The 16,878-nt window shown below is 63.3% G+C and overlaps 1 protein-coding gene across 2 annotated transcripts; it reads left to right on the plus strand.

Annotated features, from left to right (window-relative positions):
- Nucleotides 1-395: 395 nt before the first annotated feature.
- On the plus strand, nt 396-16,359 carry DGAT1 (diacylglycerol O-acyltransferase 1). Of its 2 annotated transcripts, none has more exons than XM_077353518.1 (17): nt 396-752; nt 4,008-4,095; nt 8,254-8,294; nt 9,278-9,363; nt 9,456-9,508; nt 9,757-9,862; nt 10,239-10,364; nt 10,515-10,589; nt 10,767-10,870; nt 11,020-11,058; nt 11,526-11,567; nt 11,988-12,032; nt 12,544-12,656; nt 13,359-13,424; nt 14,275-14,362; nt 14,994-15,056; nt 15,304-16,359. In XM_077353518.1, exons 1-17 carry the CDS (start codon nt 493-495, stop codon nt 15,448-15,450), a joined length of 1,542 nt encoding a protein of 513 aa, XP_077209633.1. In that variant the 5' UTR covers nt 396-492; the 3' UTR covers nt 15,451-16,359. The 2 variants fall into 2 exon arrangements, with proteins under 2 accessions (XP_077209633.1, XP_077209634.1); XM_077353519.1 differs by lacking the exon at nt 396-752 and adding an exon at nt 865-1,793.
- Nucleotides 16,360-16,878: the final 519 nt, after the last annotated feature.

Raw genomic sequence — 16,878 nt, forward strand, 5'->3', positions numbered from 1 at the left:
GACCCGAGGGGTCTGCGGAAGATGCCTGCGCCCGGAAGCTCCCGCCTCGACTCCATCTCTGCTGGTCTTACAGGTGCCCGACGGGTGTCCGTCAGTGCCCCTCCTTCCTCCCAGGAGCGCAGCCTTAACCCGCAGGACCGTCGAGCCTGCAGGATGAAGCTCTCGGGCCTCGCGGGCCCCGATCCACGGCCCTCCTCGCCGGGAAGGAGGCCATGCTGACCTTGCGGGCCCCGCAGAGCCTCGTCGCCGTCCCCACCACGAATTCCCCAGAGCGCGCGCGGCCCGCCGCACTACAGCGCCCGACACCCTCCGCGCTAAACCCGAGGGCGAGCGGCAGGACTGCATCTCCCGGCAGGCACTGCGGCGCGCTCGGCTGCACAAAAGGGCGCCCCTGGGCGTCTCCGGCTTCGCGGGCAGCGGCTCTTCGGCTGGGACTCGGTTTCCCGTGGTGCTCCGCGCGGGCAGAGGCGGCTACGGTGTCCGCGGAGCGCCATGCAGGCTTCCGAGGGGGCGGGACCCGGAGCGCTGCTGGTAACGGCGGCGGCGGACACGAGCGCCGAGCCTGGGGCGGGGGCGGCGGAGGCAGCGGCGGGCCCCGACGGGATGGGCGAGCGCGGCGGGAACCACCGGCGGCGGCGGCAGCAGCAGCAGCAGCAGCAGCAACAGGAGGAGCCCCCGGCGGCGGGCCAGCGGGGCGGCGGGGATGGTGCCGACCAGGAGCCCGACGACGCCCGCGGCACCGCCGACTTCAGGTGCCCAGCGGGGGGGGGGGTGGAGGGAGGCTGTCCCCGGCGCGCCCCTGGCCCTTCCCGCGCGCTGACGGTCCCCGGGCCCGCCTGGCTGCCCCCTCGGGTGCGGCGCCGGGATGGACTTCGACCCGCGCTCCGCCGCCTGCGCCCCGACGGACTTTTGCCTGGGCGCGGCCGCTCGGCCGAGGGAGAGCCCAGGAGGGGCCGGCGGGCTCGGGTTGCGCTCCTCCGCAAGCCTGCTGGGCGGCCCGTCGGGACTCCTGCCTCCGCCCTCGGCGGCGCCGACGGCTCCTGGCTGCGGGCTGGGCTGGGCTCGGCTGGGCAGGGCAGGGTGGGCACGCGGGCGGCCCGGGACCCGCGTGGAAGGAAGGGCCTCACCCTGGGGACCCCCACCGGAGGAGGGCTCCGGAGCGGCGGGGGGCGGCGCGGGGCTCCTCTGCGTGCTGGCCTGGGGACCCCGACTTTGGGACTCCCCCTCCCGCTCAGGCTAGCCGCCGCTCTCCTCGGGCTTCCCCACCCTCCACGGCCCACGCCTTTCTATCTATTCTGCTGGCTGGGACGGGAGGGGGGTGTGGAACAGCTTGCAGTGACCAGAAGGTCATTTAGCTCTCCCCCCCCCCCGTGTTCCGCTGGAGGTGCAGTTTGGGACCCAAAGGGCAAGTATGGGGAGGGGGCCAGGGAAGCTGAAGGGCCCCTTCCCTTGTTGCGCCGGGAGGCAGGGTTGTCCAGCAGAGCAGAGGGCGGGGCTAGCCTGGGCCTTGGTGTCCCGCAGCTGGTCTTGGCCTTCCCTGGCTGCCACTGGTAGCTCCCACCCTGGCCGTCCGGCTGGTGGCTGGAAATGGGTTGCAAGGGGGGGGGAGGCCGCTGGGAGCACAACTGTGTGTCTAGTGGGGGAGGGGGGGTGAGCATTTCTCCTCTGGGTGGGCCCAGGGACCGCAGCGGTGGCCTTTCCTCGCAGCCTGTGGCCCCAGCACTACTCCAGCGAGGGGCTCCTGCCACACGCCGGCTGTGGCCTTCCCGTGCCTCATGCGGAGGAGGCCTCAGGTGGGACGTCCCCAGAAACCCCAGTTGTGCCTGGGAGGAATCTGCTCTCTGCTCCCACCCCTGCCCTGGCTGGTGCCCTGGTGACCAGGGGAGCTTCAGAGGGCCACTGTGTGGGTAGAAGCCCTGGATTTGGGGCCAGTCATGCCCTAGAGACCCACAAGATTGCTGGGGGGAGGGGGCAAAGTTGCATCACCTTGTGTCCCATCCACTGTGGTCCTTGCACCTGAGGAAGGGGTGCCCATCTTAAAAGCCCCCCCCCCCAACTCTTGTTGGACTCTCCGGCCCTCCTGGACTCCACCTGAGCAGAAGGCCCCCCCCCCCAAGGAGCTTTGCAGGCTGACTGAGGGCAACCCCGAGAGGTTTCCAGGCAGGAGAGGCCTGGGGGTGGTTTTCCCCGTGGCCTTGGCCACCCTGGGTGGCGTCCCCTCCAAGGACTCTCCTAAGCAGACCCTGCGGCCCAGCTAGCCACGACTGGGCTGAACGGGAAGTGTCCCAGATGTCCTCTCGGGTCTTGCAAGCAGAGGGCCCTCTTCTCAGCCTTCTCTGCCCATGGGGGGGGGGAAGGCTCTGTGGGGCTGTCCCGTCCCCTGAGAGACCTCCTGCAGGCCTGTTGTCGGACAGGCGGCTTGCTTAGGAGTGACCGGTGGAGGGCCTTGGTGTGCACGGCTGCTTGGAGAGGCTGCCTCCAGCCTGGGATGTTACAGGACAGCTGCTGGTGGACTCTGGGCTCCTGGGGTGCACAGGGAGGTCAGTGCCCAAGCGGTTTTCCGTGCCGAGATGCTCTGACAGAAAGCGCTGCTCCTGCTGGGTCGTGCAGGGGGTGGCGGGTTCTCTGCCCTCTGGAGAACGGGTGCCTGCTTCTGCCAGGGTGGTAGTCCAGACATGAAGTGTGCCGGGCATAGAGTGGCCCTTGAAGGCGTCACAGTGCCGGGGCCGCTCCATCTGTTGACCTCCTCCTCACTTCCGGCCTCCCCTCCTGCCGGTTGTGAAGCAACGCCCGCTTTGCCAGTTGGGCCACCGGGACAAGCAGCCACCACCGGCCTCGCCTCCTCTACAAACAGAAGGGCTGTTCCCTCTTTGGCCTGGGAGCTCTTTGGCGCCTCCTGTGGTAGCCTGGCCAGGGTGGGGGTGGAGGGCAGAGCCTGGGGCCCTCGTGGGCCTGGAGCCGGAAGGGGAGCTCGGGAGGGGCCGAGGAGCCCTCCTGCCCGCTGGCTCTGCCCTCCCTGGGCCTGTCCTGCCACTGCCTGTGTTGCCCGACGAGGATGGCGGCACAATACGCAGTGCTGGGAGGTGGCTGCAGTGCCAGGCGAGTCTGGGCAGGCTTGGGCTACGTGTCCCTGCGAGCAGGACCAGGGCGCTCCTTGGACGGCTTCAGGGCAGTTCTTTTCCCTGGGCGGGGCGGCCACGGAAACGGCCCGGAAGGGAGGCCGAGGCCCCAGTCTCTGAGCGTCTGGGCAGTTGTGAATCGGTGCCCCAGAGCAGGGCTGCATGATGCTGACATGCCCTTCTTGGAGCATCACTCCCTGATCCATTTCTAGCCGCTTTTGCCTGAATCACCCCCCCCCCCCCGCCGAGAGTCTGCAGACAATGGCTGCGTGGCCGAGGCACCCACCTTCCCACCATTCCCGTGGAGCCTGGCCTGAGCCTGGAATGGGGGCGTCTCCTCGAGTCCCCTTTCCCTCCCTCCCTTGCGGGAGCCCTTCTGGAGGAGGGGGCAGCTAGCTCCGACAGAACTGCTCTGTGAGAACAGCTCTAACAGGACTGAGACTAGCCCAAGGTCACCCAGCTGGCTGTATGTGGAGGAGGAGTGGGGAATCACATCTGGCCCTTCAGATTAGGAGCTGCCACTCTTAATCACCACCCCAAGCTGGCAGTCCAGTTCCTCTGCAGGGCACAAAGCCAAAGGCCTTCCCCTGAGGTTGACCCTGAGATTCAGAGGTTGGTTCTCTTCTGCCACCATGGCTAGCGGCCACTGCTGGGCTTGGCTTCTGTGAATCTACGTCCTTCCCTTTCACGTGGACATCCCTGCCTCCTCTGGCAGCAAATCCCTCGCTGTCAAAAGTAAAATCTCCTTTTTTTCTGTCTGGTACCTGCTGCCTGTGAGCTCCCTAGAATGCCCCCTCTTTCTGCTCTGCCCACTGCAGGCTTTGGGGGGGGGTCCTTTCCCCCCCCCCTGTGGGCCATTTCCCTAACCCCCCTGCCTCCACCCTCCAGGTGCCACAGACTTCAGGATTCCCTGCTCAGCTCCGCCAGCGGCTACAGCAACTACCGGGGGGTCTTGAACTGGTGTGTCGTCATGCTGGTGAGTGCCACGCTGGGCCCTTCCTCCCCAGCCCCCCCCCCCCCCCGGCCAGCCTGCCCCGTGGCTTGGAGGCCCTTCCAGGTGGTCTCCCAGGCCTTGTGCTGGCTGGACACTCCCTTGTAAGTCGCCCGGGGGGACGGATGGAGCCTTTCCTTCCTAAACCGCTTGGCACCATTTGTCTCCTGCTTTCCTGAAACTTGTTGGGGTGGGTGGCTAAAACACATTAAGGAGTTTCGAGAAAAGACTGAAGGTTCACTGGCAGGAAAGGCTTTGGGCAGGTACTGCAACGTGGGCTGCAGCAGCCGGGAGGGGGCAGAGCGTTCAGAGAGGTGGTCCGTTTCCTCTGGAAGGGATAGCTAAACAGAAAGAAATTTCCAAGCTGGCAATGGAGCAGGGGAGGGGCAGTTCAGCCGGGGGGGGGGCAAGTGAGTCAATGGCCTCCTCCTCTGCCGTGGCCTGCCAGTGGGACTGCTGCTGCAGACAGGAGAACGTGGCCTCGATGGGGCTGGGGAGGGGCCGGGGCTCAGTGCTTGGCCCGCAGGAGGCTGTCCGTGGGGAGCAGCAGGGGAGGGAAAGGCCTTTGCCTGAGCCCTGGAGAGCGACTGTCCGTCTGAGTGGGCTCTGCTGACCGTGATGGACCGAGGCAGGTGTGGCTCCAAACGAGGCTGCCTCCTGGGTGTTCACGGGCACAGAATGGGATGGGAGGGCCCCCCCCCCATGTCGCCTCCTTTGGGCTGCCTCGATGCAGACTGGGGGCCTTGTGCCTGGCCGGGCCCTTCCTTTGCTTGCTCAGAGTGGCCTCCCGGCCAGGGAAATAAGGGAGTGGGGGGTGGGGCTGCCCAGGGTCTCTGTCCTGTTTTCTGCCCCCAAACTGTGCACATGAGTTCCTGGGGCCATGCCTGCCTTTAGCAGGGCCCTTGCCAGAGGCTGGTGAGCCTCCCGGCATGCACGCTCAGATGTGCTGTGGCTTGCGAAGGCGTGAGGACGCAGTGGCCTTGAATGGCTAAGGGGCCACCTGGCCCATCCCCAGGAGGCATCTGCTGCGCTCCGGCTGAGCTCCAGACACAGAATGTCCCAGTGGATCACCCAGCCTCCCTCCTCTTGCAAGGGGGCGGCACCTGAGCAGGCCGTCCTCACAGGGAGGAAGCCACACGTGCTCCGGTGCGTGGCTGCAAGAGAGCTGCAGCTACGTTCTTCCCTCCTGCTCCTGTGGGAGTGAGAGAGCTCATCCTCTGCTGAGTCACTGTGGCCGGCGATGCCGTCTTCCTCCTCCGGAGCCTTTGCCCTGATTGGGAAAATGACTGGGAGGTTGAGCAACAGACGCCCTCCTTCCCGGAAGGTCGCCCTGGGGGAGGGTGGTCTGTAGCTCCCTTGTGCCCCCCTCAGGTCTCCTGGCGCCTCCCCTGGAAATGCAGCCTGTTTCCGCAGGGAGCCCAGCTGCTGACCTGGGGACCCTCCAGCCCGAGCGGCAGTGCGCAGAGGGAGAGCACAGAGCTGCTGGCCTGCCCCTGGCAGCCCTCCGGAAAGACTAGGCACTCCACCCCCGGAAGCAGAAAGGGGAAGGGGAGTTTCCTCAGAGTGGCTTCCCGTCACCTTCCCTTCCTTTCCCTACCACAGACACCCAGTGAGGGAGGGGTGGCTGAGAGAGCTCTGACAGGGCTGCGTGTGAGAACAGCTCTGAGAGAACTGTGCCTGCCCCAGGTCTCCGTGCTGGAGGAGGAGTACGGGGCTCACCAGAGAGAGGCTGCCGCTCTCAACCCCCACACCAGGCTGGCTCCCAGGCAGAGAGAGGAGCTGTTTCCCTGGACTTGTAGTTTGCCCTCCTGGGACCTGTATCTACGTTGCCCCCCCCTCCGGCCGCCTGCAGTCCTGAGCGTGCCCTTGAGGCAGAGCCGTGCCAGTTTGCCCAGGGGCCTGAGGGCCAGCCACAGCCTGTGATGTGGGAATGGGCCCCCTTGAGTGTCCCTGGAAGAGGCCAGCTGGCTGAGGCATCATCCTTCTCTGCTTCCACAAGGCTCCCCCCCCCCCATTCTCCCAGTGGGGCAGGGTGGGCAGCAGCCCCCTGGGTGTTCTGCTGGCCGAGCGTCTCCGATTGGGCTGCCTCTCCCGAGGGACGGAGAAGGGCCCTTGGGGGGCAGACCGTTCTGGCACCCGCTGCTCCCATTTCGCCATGACGGTGCCAAGTTGGAGGTGTGGTGGGCACACCCATGGCTGCCGCTCCTCACAGAGGGCATCAGGAAGGCGTCTCCTCAGGAGCAATCTGGTGTGGGTGCTCAGTTGTGCCCCAGGGTGCAGGATCGGTGCCCTTGTGTGCCAAGGCTACCAGTTCCTGGGTGCTGAGGAAGAGGCCTGGGGGAGCCTTCGAGGAAATGCTGCAGCGCAGTGGGGGGAGGCTGGGCCCCTCGGCAGCTCTGGGGAGCCTGAGAGGAGCTGCACTCTGCCTCCTCTACCCCCCCCCCCCACCGCCAGACGGGTGTTGCGGTCCTGATGGCCTCGCAGGGGCACCTGTGGCGGCCTCTGGACAGGGAAGCGCCTCTTCTCCCACCAGCACCACGGACAGCCCTTTGCAGCCGCTTTCCGGTGGCTGTTTTCTCCTCCAGACCTGGAGCGTTCCCAGAACGGCTGCTGACCTCCTTATGCCAGAGCTCACTTCCCTGGAGCCAGAGGCAGCCTTGGAAGAGGGGGCTCTCGGCATTGCGCCCCACTGACGGCCCTTCCCAGGCTCCCCCTTGAGATCCCAGGCGTTTCCTGACGCACAGTTGGCAGCCTTGAATCCATTTCCCCCTGCTGTCTTCTTGGCTGAGCTGGGGGATGTGGAAATTTGTTATTTATTTCTATATAAGGCTCAGGGCGGTTTACACAAAACATTGCCAGGTAGTTGTGCAGGGGGTTGGACTAGAGGTCCCTGGGTGGCCCTTCCATTCTCTAGGATTCCGTTATTACCGGAACCTTAAGCCTGATCTGCAATTCGGCTGGGAGTCAGTGGAGTTGTTGGAGGGCAGGCCAGATGTGGGACCCCCATGACGGTGTTTTTGTGAGGATCGTGGCTGCGGCTTTCTGGACCAGTTGCCCCTTCCGGCTGGAGGTTAAGGGCAGGCGTGCGTAGAGCGGGTGGCAGAAGTCCAGTCTAGCGAGTGCCCCGTGGATGCTCTGGGCTGATCCTGCGTAGAGCAGGGGGTTGGACTAGATGGCCTGTAGGGCCCCTTCACTGTGGCTAGGTGATCCAGGGCCAAGTAGGGCGCTAGTAGCCAGGCGTAGATGGTAGAAAACCTGCCACGCTACTCCCGGGACCTGGGCCTCAGAGAGAGGGAGGTATCGAGGACCAAACTCCGATGGCCTGGAGGCATGAGCCACTGATAGCTGCCCTCCCTCCAGGTTGGCCATAGGTGGGGCTGACCTTGAGCCACCTCATCACTGCTTCCAGGCGTGCAGGGGGGGGGAGAGAGAGAGAGAGCTGAGGGGGCGGTTGTGCTTGGGCCCCAGTCATGAGAATTCACTCTCCTCTTTGCCCCCTTCCTCTTGGGGCTGAGCCAGGCCTTGAGGACGGTGGCTCTCCAAGGCTGCCTTGGCTCTGGCGGGCCATTCTGCTCCCAGTGCCGCCTGTCTACTCGCTGGAAGCAAGTGCTCCTGGGAGTGGGGCTGCGGGGTCCCACCCATCAGGGCAGGGTTCTTCCGCCTGTGCTGGGCTTGCCCTGCCACATGGCCTTCCACCTACCCAAAACCAGTTGCTTCCTTCCGCGTTGCACGAAACTCTGACTCTGAGCTAGGGGAGGAGGAACACTCTGCCAGCGGGTCCTGTGAGGACCACAGGGAGAAACACCTTTAAACGGGGCTGAGACCACCTCATAGAGTCTAAGTCTGTCACTGGCTTCTAGCTATGGCAACACAGGGGAACCTCCACGTCCAAAGGCACTGAGCAGCCAGGAGAAGGCCTCAGCCGCTGTGTCCTGCAGAGGAACTGGCTGGCCCCTGTGGGAGGCAGGAGGCTGGGGTGGAGGGACCCTCCCTGGTCTGATCCAGTTTTTGGGAAGACCTCAGCTGGTGTACGAGACGGGCGGCTGGCTTGGTCTGACCCAGCAGGGCTCTTGTGAGGGAATGCAGGGCGGAAGCATCTCTAGTGTTCCAGGCCTGCTCCTCACTTTTCCTTTCTGCTTCCAGGTCTTGAGCAACGCCCGCCTCTTCCTGGAGAATCTCATCAAGTAAGTGCCGGACTTGCCTGGTGCTTGGGAGAAGACTCGGCACCCTTGCCCCACAGCCCCCCTCCCTGCGTGCTCTCGGCCCCCCCCCCTCTTGTGAACCTGGTCCAGAGGCTGTGGAGGGGCCGTGGCTCAGTGGAAGAGCATCTGCTTGACCTGCAGCAAGGTCCCAGGTGCGGTGGCCAGGTGAAGGGAACGACCTCTCTGTGCCTGAGCCCTGGAGAAGAGCAGCTGCCGGCAGCGGCATGAGGCCTCTTCCGGGTGGCTTCCCTGTGTGGTCCTGCAAGGGCTGAGGGTGGCAAGAGGCAGTTTTGGCCTCTCCTCGTTGGCCTGCTGGTTGGAGCTGTGAGGCTTGAGGAACCACCCCCACCCCCACCCCCCACCCAGGGAGCACAGAGACACCCTGGCCTGCTCAAGGCTTGCAGAGAGCTTTTGTCAAGGGAGTGCTGCCACCACCTGGCTCAGGAGGAACACTGCAGTCCCCCCACATGTGACCCCATCATCTGCTTTTGCGGCAAAGCCTCCAAGGACCAAGCCCTCCGAGCAAAGGCCGAGGGTCTTGGGAATGTTCAGCCTGGAGAAGAGGGGGCAGGACGGCTGCCTCTTACTTGAGAGGTTGTCCCTTGGAGGAGGGCAGGGAGAGGTTCCTGTGGGCAGCAGACGAGGGCATCCACAGTAATGAGTTTAAACTACATGGAGAACAAAATAAATGTTCACAGTCAGAGTAGTTCAGCAGTGGAAGGGGCTGCCTAAGGAGGTGGGGAGCACCCCCTCACTGTCAGTCTTCAAGCAGCGGCTGGACAGATCCTTCTCCTGGGTGCTGGAGGCTGATCCTGCACTGAGCAGGGGGTGGGACTAGATGGCCTGCATGGCCCCTTCCCACTCTAGGATTCTAGGAGTCTAGTTCAGCCGGGGAATGGGCTGCCTCAGGAGGTGGGGAGCTCCCCCTCACTGGCCGTCTTCAAGCAGAGTCCCCCCCCCCGCAGGTACGGCATCTTGGTGGACCCCATCCAGGTCATCTCCCTGTTCCTGAAGGACCCCTACAGCTGGCCCTCCCTGTGCCTTGTCATTGGTGAGTTGGGGGCTTTGGGCTGAGCAGGGTGTCCTGGAGCTCTGCCTGCCATGTTGTGTTGGGTGACCACCGCTGTTTGTTTCTGTCTCCAGTGGCCAATTTGTTTGCATTGGCAGCGTTGCACACGGAGCAGAGGCTGGCCACAGTAAGTGCTGTCCTGTGCGCCCTCCTTTGTCTGGGGGGGAGGGGGGAGTGGCCATGGAGGAGCAGTGCTCCGGAGTATCCGTTGTGGCCCCAGTCCCTTTGCCCCGGGAGCCAGCATGGAGTGGGGAGGCCTGGCCTTGGTGGGCCGAGGGGTTCCTTCTTCAGTCGAAGGCCGCTTCCTGCATGGGGGTCTCCCCGCAGGGGGTCTCCCAACAGGGGCTCTGCCGATCGTGGTCTCATTTCTCGCAGGGCTGCTTATGTGAGCGCAGCGGGACCATCCTGCACACCGTCAACCTCCTGACAATCCTGTGCTTCCCGGCCCTTGTGGTGCTGGCGGTGACGTCCATCACTCCAAGTGAGAGCCCTTTGGGGAGCTGGGGGGGGGTCCCCTCGAAATCCCGGGAGGGGGGCCTGCCGCCACCACCCTCTCCCACAGGCCCAGAAGACGTCTGCAGAGCAAGAGGCTGCTAGGCCTGTAGCCGGAGTCTGTGAAATAGCCTCTGCTTGGTGTGCAGAAGGTCCCTGGTTCAATCCCCGGCAGCATCTCCACTTGGCCAAGAGGGGAGGAGAAAAGGCCCTTCTCTGCCCGAGACCCTGGGGAGCAGCTGCCTGCCTGAGTCGGCAAGACTGATGTGTTTGTGCCGCCCAGAGGTCTGACTTGGTGGGAGGCAGTTCCGTGTCCGTGGCTTCCCGCGTGGGCTCCTGACTCCCCTCTCCTCTCTGTCTGCCAGTTGGGGCCGTCTTTACGCTGGCCGTCCACACCATCCTCTTCCTCAAGCTCTTCTCCTTCAAGGACGTGAACAAGTGGTGTCGGGAGAAGAGGGGAGCCAAGGGGGGCCTGGCGAGCGCCAGCACAGGTGAGCCACGCCTTCCAGGAGCCTGGCTCTGGGCTGGGGGGAGCCTTGCTCTGGGAAGCTGCTCCTGGGCCTGGATCTTTCTGCTGGAGGCCCTCCTGGCCTCTCCTGTGGGCCCCAGAGATGGACCCTCCTTCTGCCTTTCTGTTCCAGCTTCTGGGCTGCAGAAGGCCAACGGGGACGTGGTTCCGAGCGGAGTGTCGTACCCGGCCAACCTGACCTACCGAGGTAGCGTCTCTCCGGCAGCTGGCTGTGGCCGGGGGGGGGGGGGAGGGAAGCCAATGGCTGACTGTTTGGGGTGGGCGCTTGCTGCCTCTTGGCTCCCGGGGGGGGGGTGAGCGGGTAGCTCGTGAGCTGCTTCAGGGGTGGGGGCATCATCCCTGCCTTTCTCCCACCCCCTTGCAGACCTGTACTACTTCCTGTTCGCACCCACCCTGTGCTACGAGCTGAACTTCCCTCGTTCCCCTCGGATCCGGAAGCGCTTCCTGCTGCGGAGGCTCTTTGAGATGGTGAGACCCTCCGGCCCCGAGGGGGATGGGGACGGGGATGGGGGGGGGCTGCTCTTGCCTGCCTTGGGGTGTGCTGGGGCCCCCCACCCCCAGGGCTGCGCCTGCCCTCCTCCTCCTCCTCCTCCTCACAACCGCCCTTTCTGTTCCAGCTGTTCTTCCTTCAGCTGCTCATCGGGCTGATCCAGCAAGTAAGTGTGGGGCAGAGATGGGGGGGCAGAGATGGGGGGGCGAAGAGGCCTGCTGGGGCAGGATGCTGGGCTCCTGGGAGGGGGCCAGGCCAGAAGCAGACTCCCAGCCCCCTTCCTTCCAGGCCGCCCTTGCTGGGGACAAGCCGTCCCAAAGGGGGCCCAGCCAGCCTGGCGCGGTTTCCTCTCCCCTTCCCCCAGTGTGGCTGGCACAGTTTACCCAGGAGGGGCTGGAGCTCCCGGCCGGTGCGGTTGTGCCCTTGGCACTGGCAGATGCCGGACGGAGGGGGGGGGGTGCGGGCACGGATGAGCTCTGGGTTCTTGGCCTCTGAGGTCACCTGGGATCTGGGTGGGGTGGCCTTCCAGTGTGGCCGGGGGCAGGGGATTCCCTGATTCCAGGCTCCTGAGAGGGCTCGGCTCAGTGCCCTGCCAGGCAGGTGGGCTGACCTGTGCTTGTTTGTTCGTTCCAGTGGATGGTCCCCACCATTCAGAACTCCATGAAGCCTTTCCGGGTGAGCAGCGTCTTGGTCCTCTCTTCTCGGCCCCCCGGGAAGCCCCCTGTGGAGCCCCCTCCCCCACCTGGGCGTGGCTCGTGCCACATTCTGGGATTGGGGGTGGTGGTGACGGCAGGCAGCCTTGAGCATATGTGGAGCGGCCGCACTTCCGCGGGGAATTCCCTGGAGTGCCTCTGGAGGAAGAATGCCCATAGCCTGGTCCTCATGAGCCTGACCACTGGCTTGGGGAGATGCGTAAATAGGACCCCGGTGGGCAAAGGAAGCAGGAAAGGGCCAGATCTCTCTTCGCTGGGTCCTGCCTGCATCTTTTCTGCCCTTCCTCATGGCCCGTCCTCTGCTAGCCTGGGAGGGTGAAATGAGGTCCAGAAGCCTGCCCTTAAGCGGCCCTGGCTGAGAGGACCCACTTCCCTTTCACAGGACATGGACTACTCCAGGATCATAGAGCGCCTCCTGAAGCTGGCTGTAAGTATTGCATGCTGGGGGCAGAGTGGCAAGCCAAGCATGTGGCTGGGAAAGGACTGTGGCCCAGTGCTGGAGCATCTCTTGGCCTGCAGGGGCAGGCAGGAGGTCCAAGTGGGAATGCTGACCGTGAAGAGCCAGGGGGCTGATTTGGTGTAAGGCCATTTCGGGGCGGAGTGGCCTGAGGAAGCAGCCTGGGCAGGGCAGAGCCCCTGCTGCTAGGCCTGGACTTGCTTGCAGCTGGCTGGCTTGCTTGGGGTCCTTGCTCCACTTGGTGGGCTAGACTGCCTCAGCAGCAAGTGGGAGCTGAGTTTTTGGCTTGAAGTCAGGAGCCATTTCATGGCTGGACTCTTACACTGGGGAGCCAAGAGAGCGCACTGACGTTTCATAGAATCCTAGAGTTGGAAGGGTCCTCCTGGGTCATCTAGTCCAACCCCCTGCACAAGGCAGGACACTCACAACCCTATTGCTCATTCTCTGTCTCCTGCCACTTTTGCTTTGTTGCTCCCCACAGGTCCCCAATCACTTGATCTGGCTCATCTTCTTCTACTGGTTCTTCCACTCCAGCCTGAACGTGATAGCGGAAGTCATGCAGTTCGGAGACAGGGAGTTCTACCGCGACTGGTGGTGAGTCTTGAACTGAGATGCTTCGGCCTGCTTTTTGGATCCAGAGGGGAGCCCAGTCTGGCTAGGTGCCGTCTCCATAGAGCATCAAAGTGATAGGGAAAAGAGCATTATTTTAAATTTAGAAAAGGAATTAAATATCCAACCCCCAAAGCTAAAGGTTCAGAAGAAATGGTTTTTATACCCCACTTTTCACTACCTGAGGGAGTCTCCAAGTGGCTTCCAGTCGCTTCCAGGGGCCGTCCATGAATGGGGCCATGTGGTGAGTACTCCAAAATGGACCCAGAGGCCTGCCACAGAGGCTGCTGGGTGACCTTGGGCCAGTCACTTCCTCAGCATGGCCTACTTCGCAGGGTGGTTGTGGGGAGTAAATGGGGGGGATCAGGGATGCTGCCCAGAGGTCCTTGCAGGAAGGGTAGGACAGAAATGAAAGGCCTAGCAACCAAGTGGAAGTAGGGAGTCCTTTCAGGGTTAGCTGTGGGTAAGACTTGTGAGCCTGGAGGTCATTGGAGAGGATATTCCCTGCCCCCCCCGCTTCGGACACCAAAGCGCCTAGCCCTGGGTGCATTTCTCTTGTGGGAGGCTGCCTTGAACCAATGAGCTGCCTGCGGTGGAGGGAGCATGCCTCCCCCAACAAAGAGCCAGTGGGGAGGGGTTGTCGGTGCAAACAGCCAAGACTTCCGTTCATTTGCTGCTCTTCGGCAGGAACTCTGAATCCGTGACCTATTTTTGGCAGAACTGGAACATCCCCGTCCACAAATGGTGCCTGAGGTACGTCTTTCCCAAGCGGAGGATCTGAAAGCAGGAAGGGCCCTTCTAGTCCAGCCTCCCGCCTCACACAGAGGTCCTCTGGAGGGCCAGCCCCAGGGCAGAGAGGCCGGGGCAGCTTCCCTGCTCTGGGATTCAGAGGTTCAGTCCCTCTGACCGTGGAGGCTCCCTTCAGCCACCGTGGCTGGCAGCCACTCATCCTCCATGGATCTCTCGTCCCCTTTTCAACTGGGTTATTCCTGTGGCCATCACCAGGTCCTTTGGCAGTGAGGGCCACGTTTAAGTCCCTGGATGTAAAGCTGTATTGCCTCTTCCCCATTGTGTCCCTACTGCCTGTCATTGGACGCCCAGGAGTTCTAGTATGTTGGGAGAGGCAGAAAAAGTCCTCTTTGCCAACTCTGTTTAGAAAACACCCCCATGTTGAAGGCATGGGCTGGCTGCCTGTGCCCAGATCTGCTGGGCAAGAGCAGGGGGGTGAGCCTTGTGTGCACACAAGGCTGGAGGGCTGGTGCAAACCCCGGACCGCCCCCTGCCTCCCCCTTCCACCTGCTGCCGGGTTGAGCCAGGCTCCTTTAGCCAGGCTCCCCGGGGGGGGGGGGGGGGGCTGGGGGGGTGGAATGAAGGCAGCCAGAGTGGGTGGTAGAACCTCCCCTGTGCATGCAGAGGGTCCCCGTCTCTACTTGGAGGAGGGAGAGCTGACCTTGCTAGGCTGAAGGGACTTGCAGGGTGGGTGGGGGGGGGGTTCAGTGGGGTGCACTTTCGGCTTAATGATTCAGTTTGGCCCCAGAACGCAGCTGCCGCCTTGCCCTTCCCAGAGGCCCCTGAGTCACAGGAGTCTCTCCTTTGCTGGCAGGCACTTCTACAAGCCCATGATCAAGAGGGGGGTCGGGAAGTGGACGGCTCAGACGGCGGTCTTCTTGGCTTCTGCCTTCTTTCACGAGGTCAGTCAAAGCAGGAAAGGATCCTGCAGGCCTTCCGGTTGGCCCCTGTCGCTGTGCCTGCTGGCATGCTCTGCAGAGACTGCCTCCCAGTCAGATTGGGGTCAGGCCCGGCATCCAGGAGCAGGAACGGGATCCTCTGGGCTGCTGCCCCCTTCTGGGGGCACCCTAAGGTGCTTAGCGCCCAGGAATGAGGGGCGAGTCTAAAAGCTACAACAGGGCAATTATTTTTAGAATGGGTGGCTTAGTAGTTTTCTGATGCTCAGGTTTAATCTAATGTCCTTTTTTTGTTTGGAGAAAATTGAGAAATGCTTTAGGATCAGCAGTAACTGAGCACACACAAGTTCTGTTCTCCTCTGAGAGGAAGATGTGGGTCTCCCCCCCCTTTCCCTGGGTCTCAGTGAGGAGGCTTGAGCAAAGGGGGAGGAGGGGCAGCAGAGGGTCCTGGCCGTGCCCTGAGCCGGCTGTTTGGGGACCCTTTTGGGATGGGCCTGGGGGAGGATCTGCAGTTCTCTTAAGATGGCGGGAAAGGGACTGCTGCGGCCGGGGGGGGGGGGTCTCACACGGCTGTTGCCTGGACCGAACCTGCTGCCCGCCGTCTCCATCCGCCTCCTCTTCTCTCTTCATCCTGCAGTACCTGGTGAGCGTGCCCTTGAAGATGTTCCGGCTCTGGGCTTTCATGGGCATGATGGCTCAGGTGAGGGCCCAAAGCGTGTGGTGTGTCCGTCCTGCTTGGCCCTATGGTCCTGCTCTAGCCAGCCATGCCTCTGTGGCAGAGCCTCTGCTTGGCTTTGCAGAAGGGCGCAGGTTCGATCCCCAGCAGCATCTCCCGTTGAAAAGATCTGGCAGTGGGTGATGTGGAAGACCCAGGTTCACCCGCAGAGTTCAAGCCCCCCAGCCTGCCCCCCTCCAGCCTGAGACACCCCTTTTTCTTCCCTCCCCAGATCCCCCTGGCCTGGTTCGTGGGCCGCTTTCTGCAGGGCAACTACGGCAATGCGGCGGTGTGGATCTCCCTGATCATCGGGCAGCCGGTGGCCGTCCTGATGTACGTCCACGACTACTACGTGCTCAACTACGAAGGCCGGCAGTGACCGGGGGGGAGGGGCCTGGTGCTCCTGCCTCCGCTGCCCGGCCTTGCCCACTTGCTCCCTCCGGGCACCTGGCGGGCAAGGGCAAGGCAGCCTGTCTTCCTGCTGCTCTGTGGGCGCCTCGCAACTCACCCGTGTGGGCAGAGATGTTGCCGAGAGGCTGCCTTGTGTGTTGACTTTTGTGTGTCTGTGTGTCTGTGTGCCAGAGGGCTGCTTGTGGCTCCTCTGAGCGTGAGCACTGGATCAATGCAATCACCCCGCAGGCTGGCCTCTGGCCGCTTGCCCCCCGGGAGCCAGTTGCATGGGGGGCCTTCCACCTGTGGCCCTCGCTCCGTCCGGTGGTAGTGGTGGGCCTTTATTTCCTTTGTGAGGGAGTGTGAACTTCTGCCAAGGGCCCTCTGCCCCCCAGGAGCCCTGGCATCTGCAGCCCAAGCAGCGCTGCCCCTTCACACACCCCGGCGCTGTCCCTGAAGCACTTTAAAGGCCCTTGGGGTCCCACGGGGCATCCTGAGAAGGCAGTTTTCCGGCAGCTGAGCTGGAAAGGGTCTTCTCCTTGGGGGGCCTTTTGGGAATGGGTCCTGCCAGCCCCGGGGTTCACACGGCCAGTCCTGGCCCTGCCTTGGGCCTGGCTCTAGGCTGGGCTCTTGCAGGCCGTGTGGGGATTCCGTCCCTCCAACGTGCCCCAGTCCAAAGGAGAGCTGAGCTGAGCTCAGCAGTGACTGGCACCCTCCCTAGCTGCCATGGTTCTGTGGCGGTCCTCTTCTTTCCTTGGGGTGGCAGCTGCCCGGGACGCCCCTCGGGGTGACCCCCCTGGCTGTGCCTGCCCTTTCCCTGTTGGTCACCTTAGCAATTGTGGTGGACTTTGCAGTCTGTATCTGCCCGGTACCAAGTGATTAAAGCATATTTTTGGAAGTGGTCTGGCTTCCTGCCTCTTGATTGGGGGGGCAGCCTGCCCACTCATAGCTGTCTCCGCCTGAAACGCCTCCCTTCAGGCCAAGGAACAGCCCTGTACCTTCTGAGGCCATGGAGAACTCCCCCCCCTCCCCAGGGGCGTCCAGGGTCTCCCTCAGAAGGACTCCAAGGCTGGCACCTTCTGGCACCGACTCTCTAAAAAGCTGGAGGAATTCAAAGAGGACTGCTCAGTGGGCAGCGCCTCGACAGGCAGGAGAGAGGCCGACCTCCCCTAGGTATGGCTTCTGCTGCCAGCTGGATGCCCCCTAATTCCCCTCCACACACCCCCCCCACACACACACACTTTTGCCAAGGCGGCAGTTGGACCCTGGCCCATAAGTGAATATGGGCTCTAAGCCCCATCGGAGTGGAGCCTTGTAATGCTGCATCCCATCTGTGCAGGTGACCAACCACTGCAGCTCTCCTCTCCTCCCGGGCGGCTGCTGTGTCTTCCGTGCGCTGGAGCTCCCCCTCACTGCC

The sequence above is a fragment of the Paroedura picta genome, chromosome 9 (assembly GCF_049243985.1).
Source record: "Paroedura picta isolate Pp20150507F chromosome 9, Ppicta_v3.0, whole genome shotgun sequence".
NCBI classification, from domain to species: Eukaryota; Metazoa; Chordata; class Lepidosauria; order Squamata; family Gekkonidae; genus Paroedura; species Paroedura picta.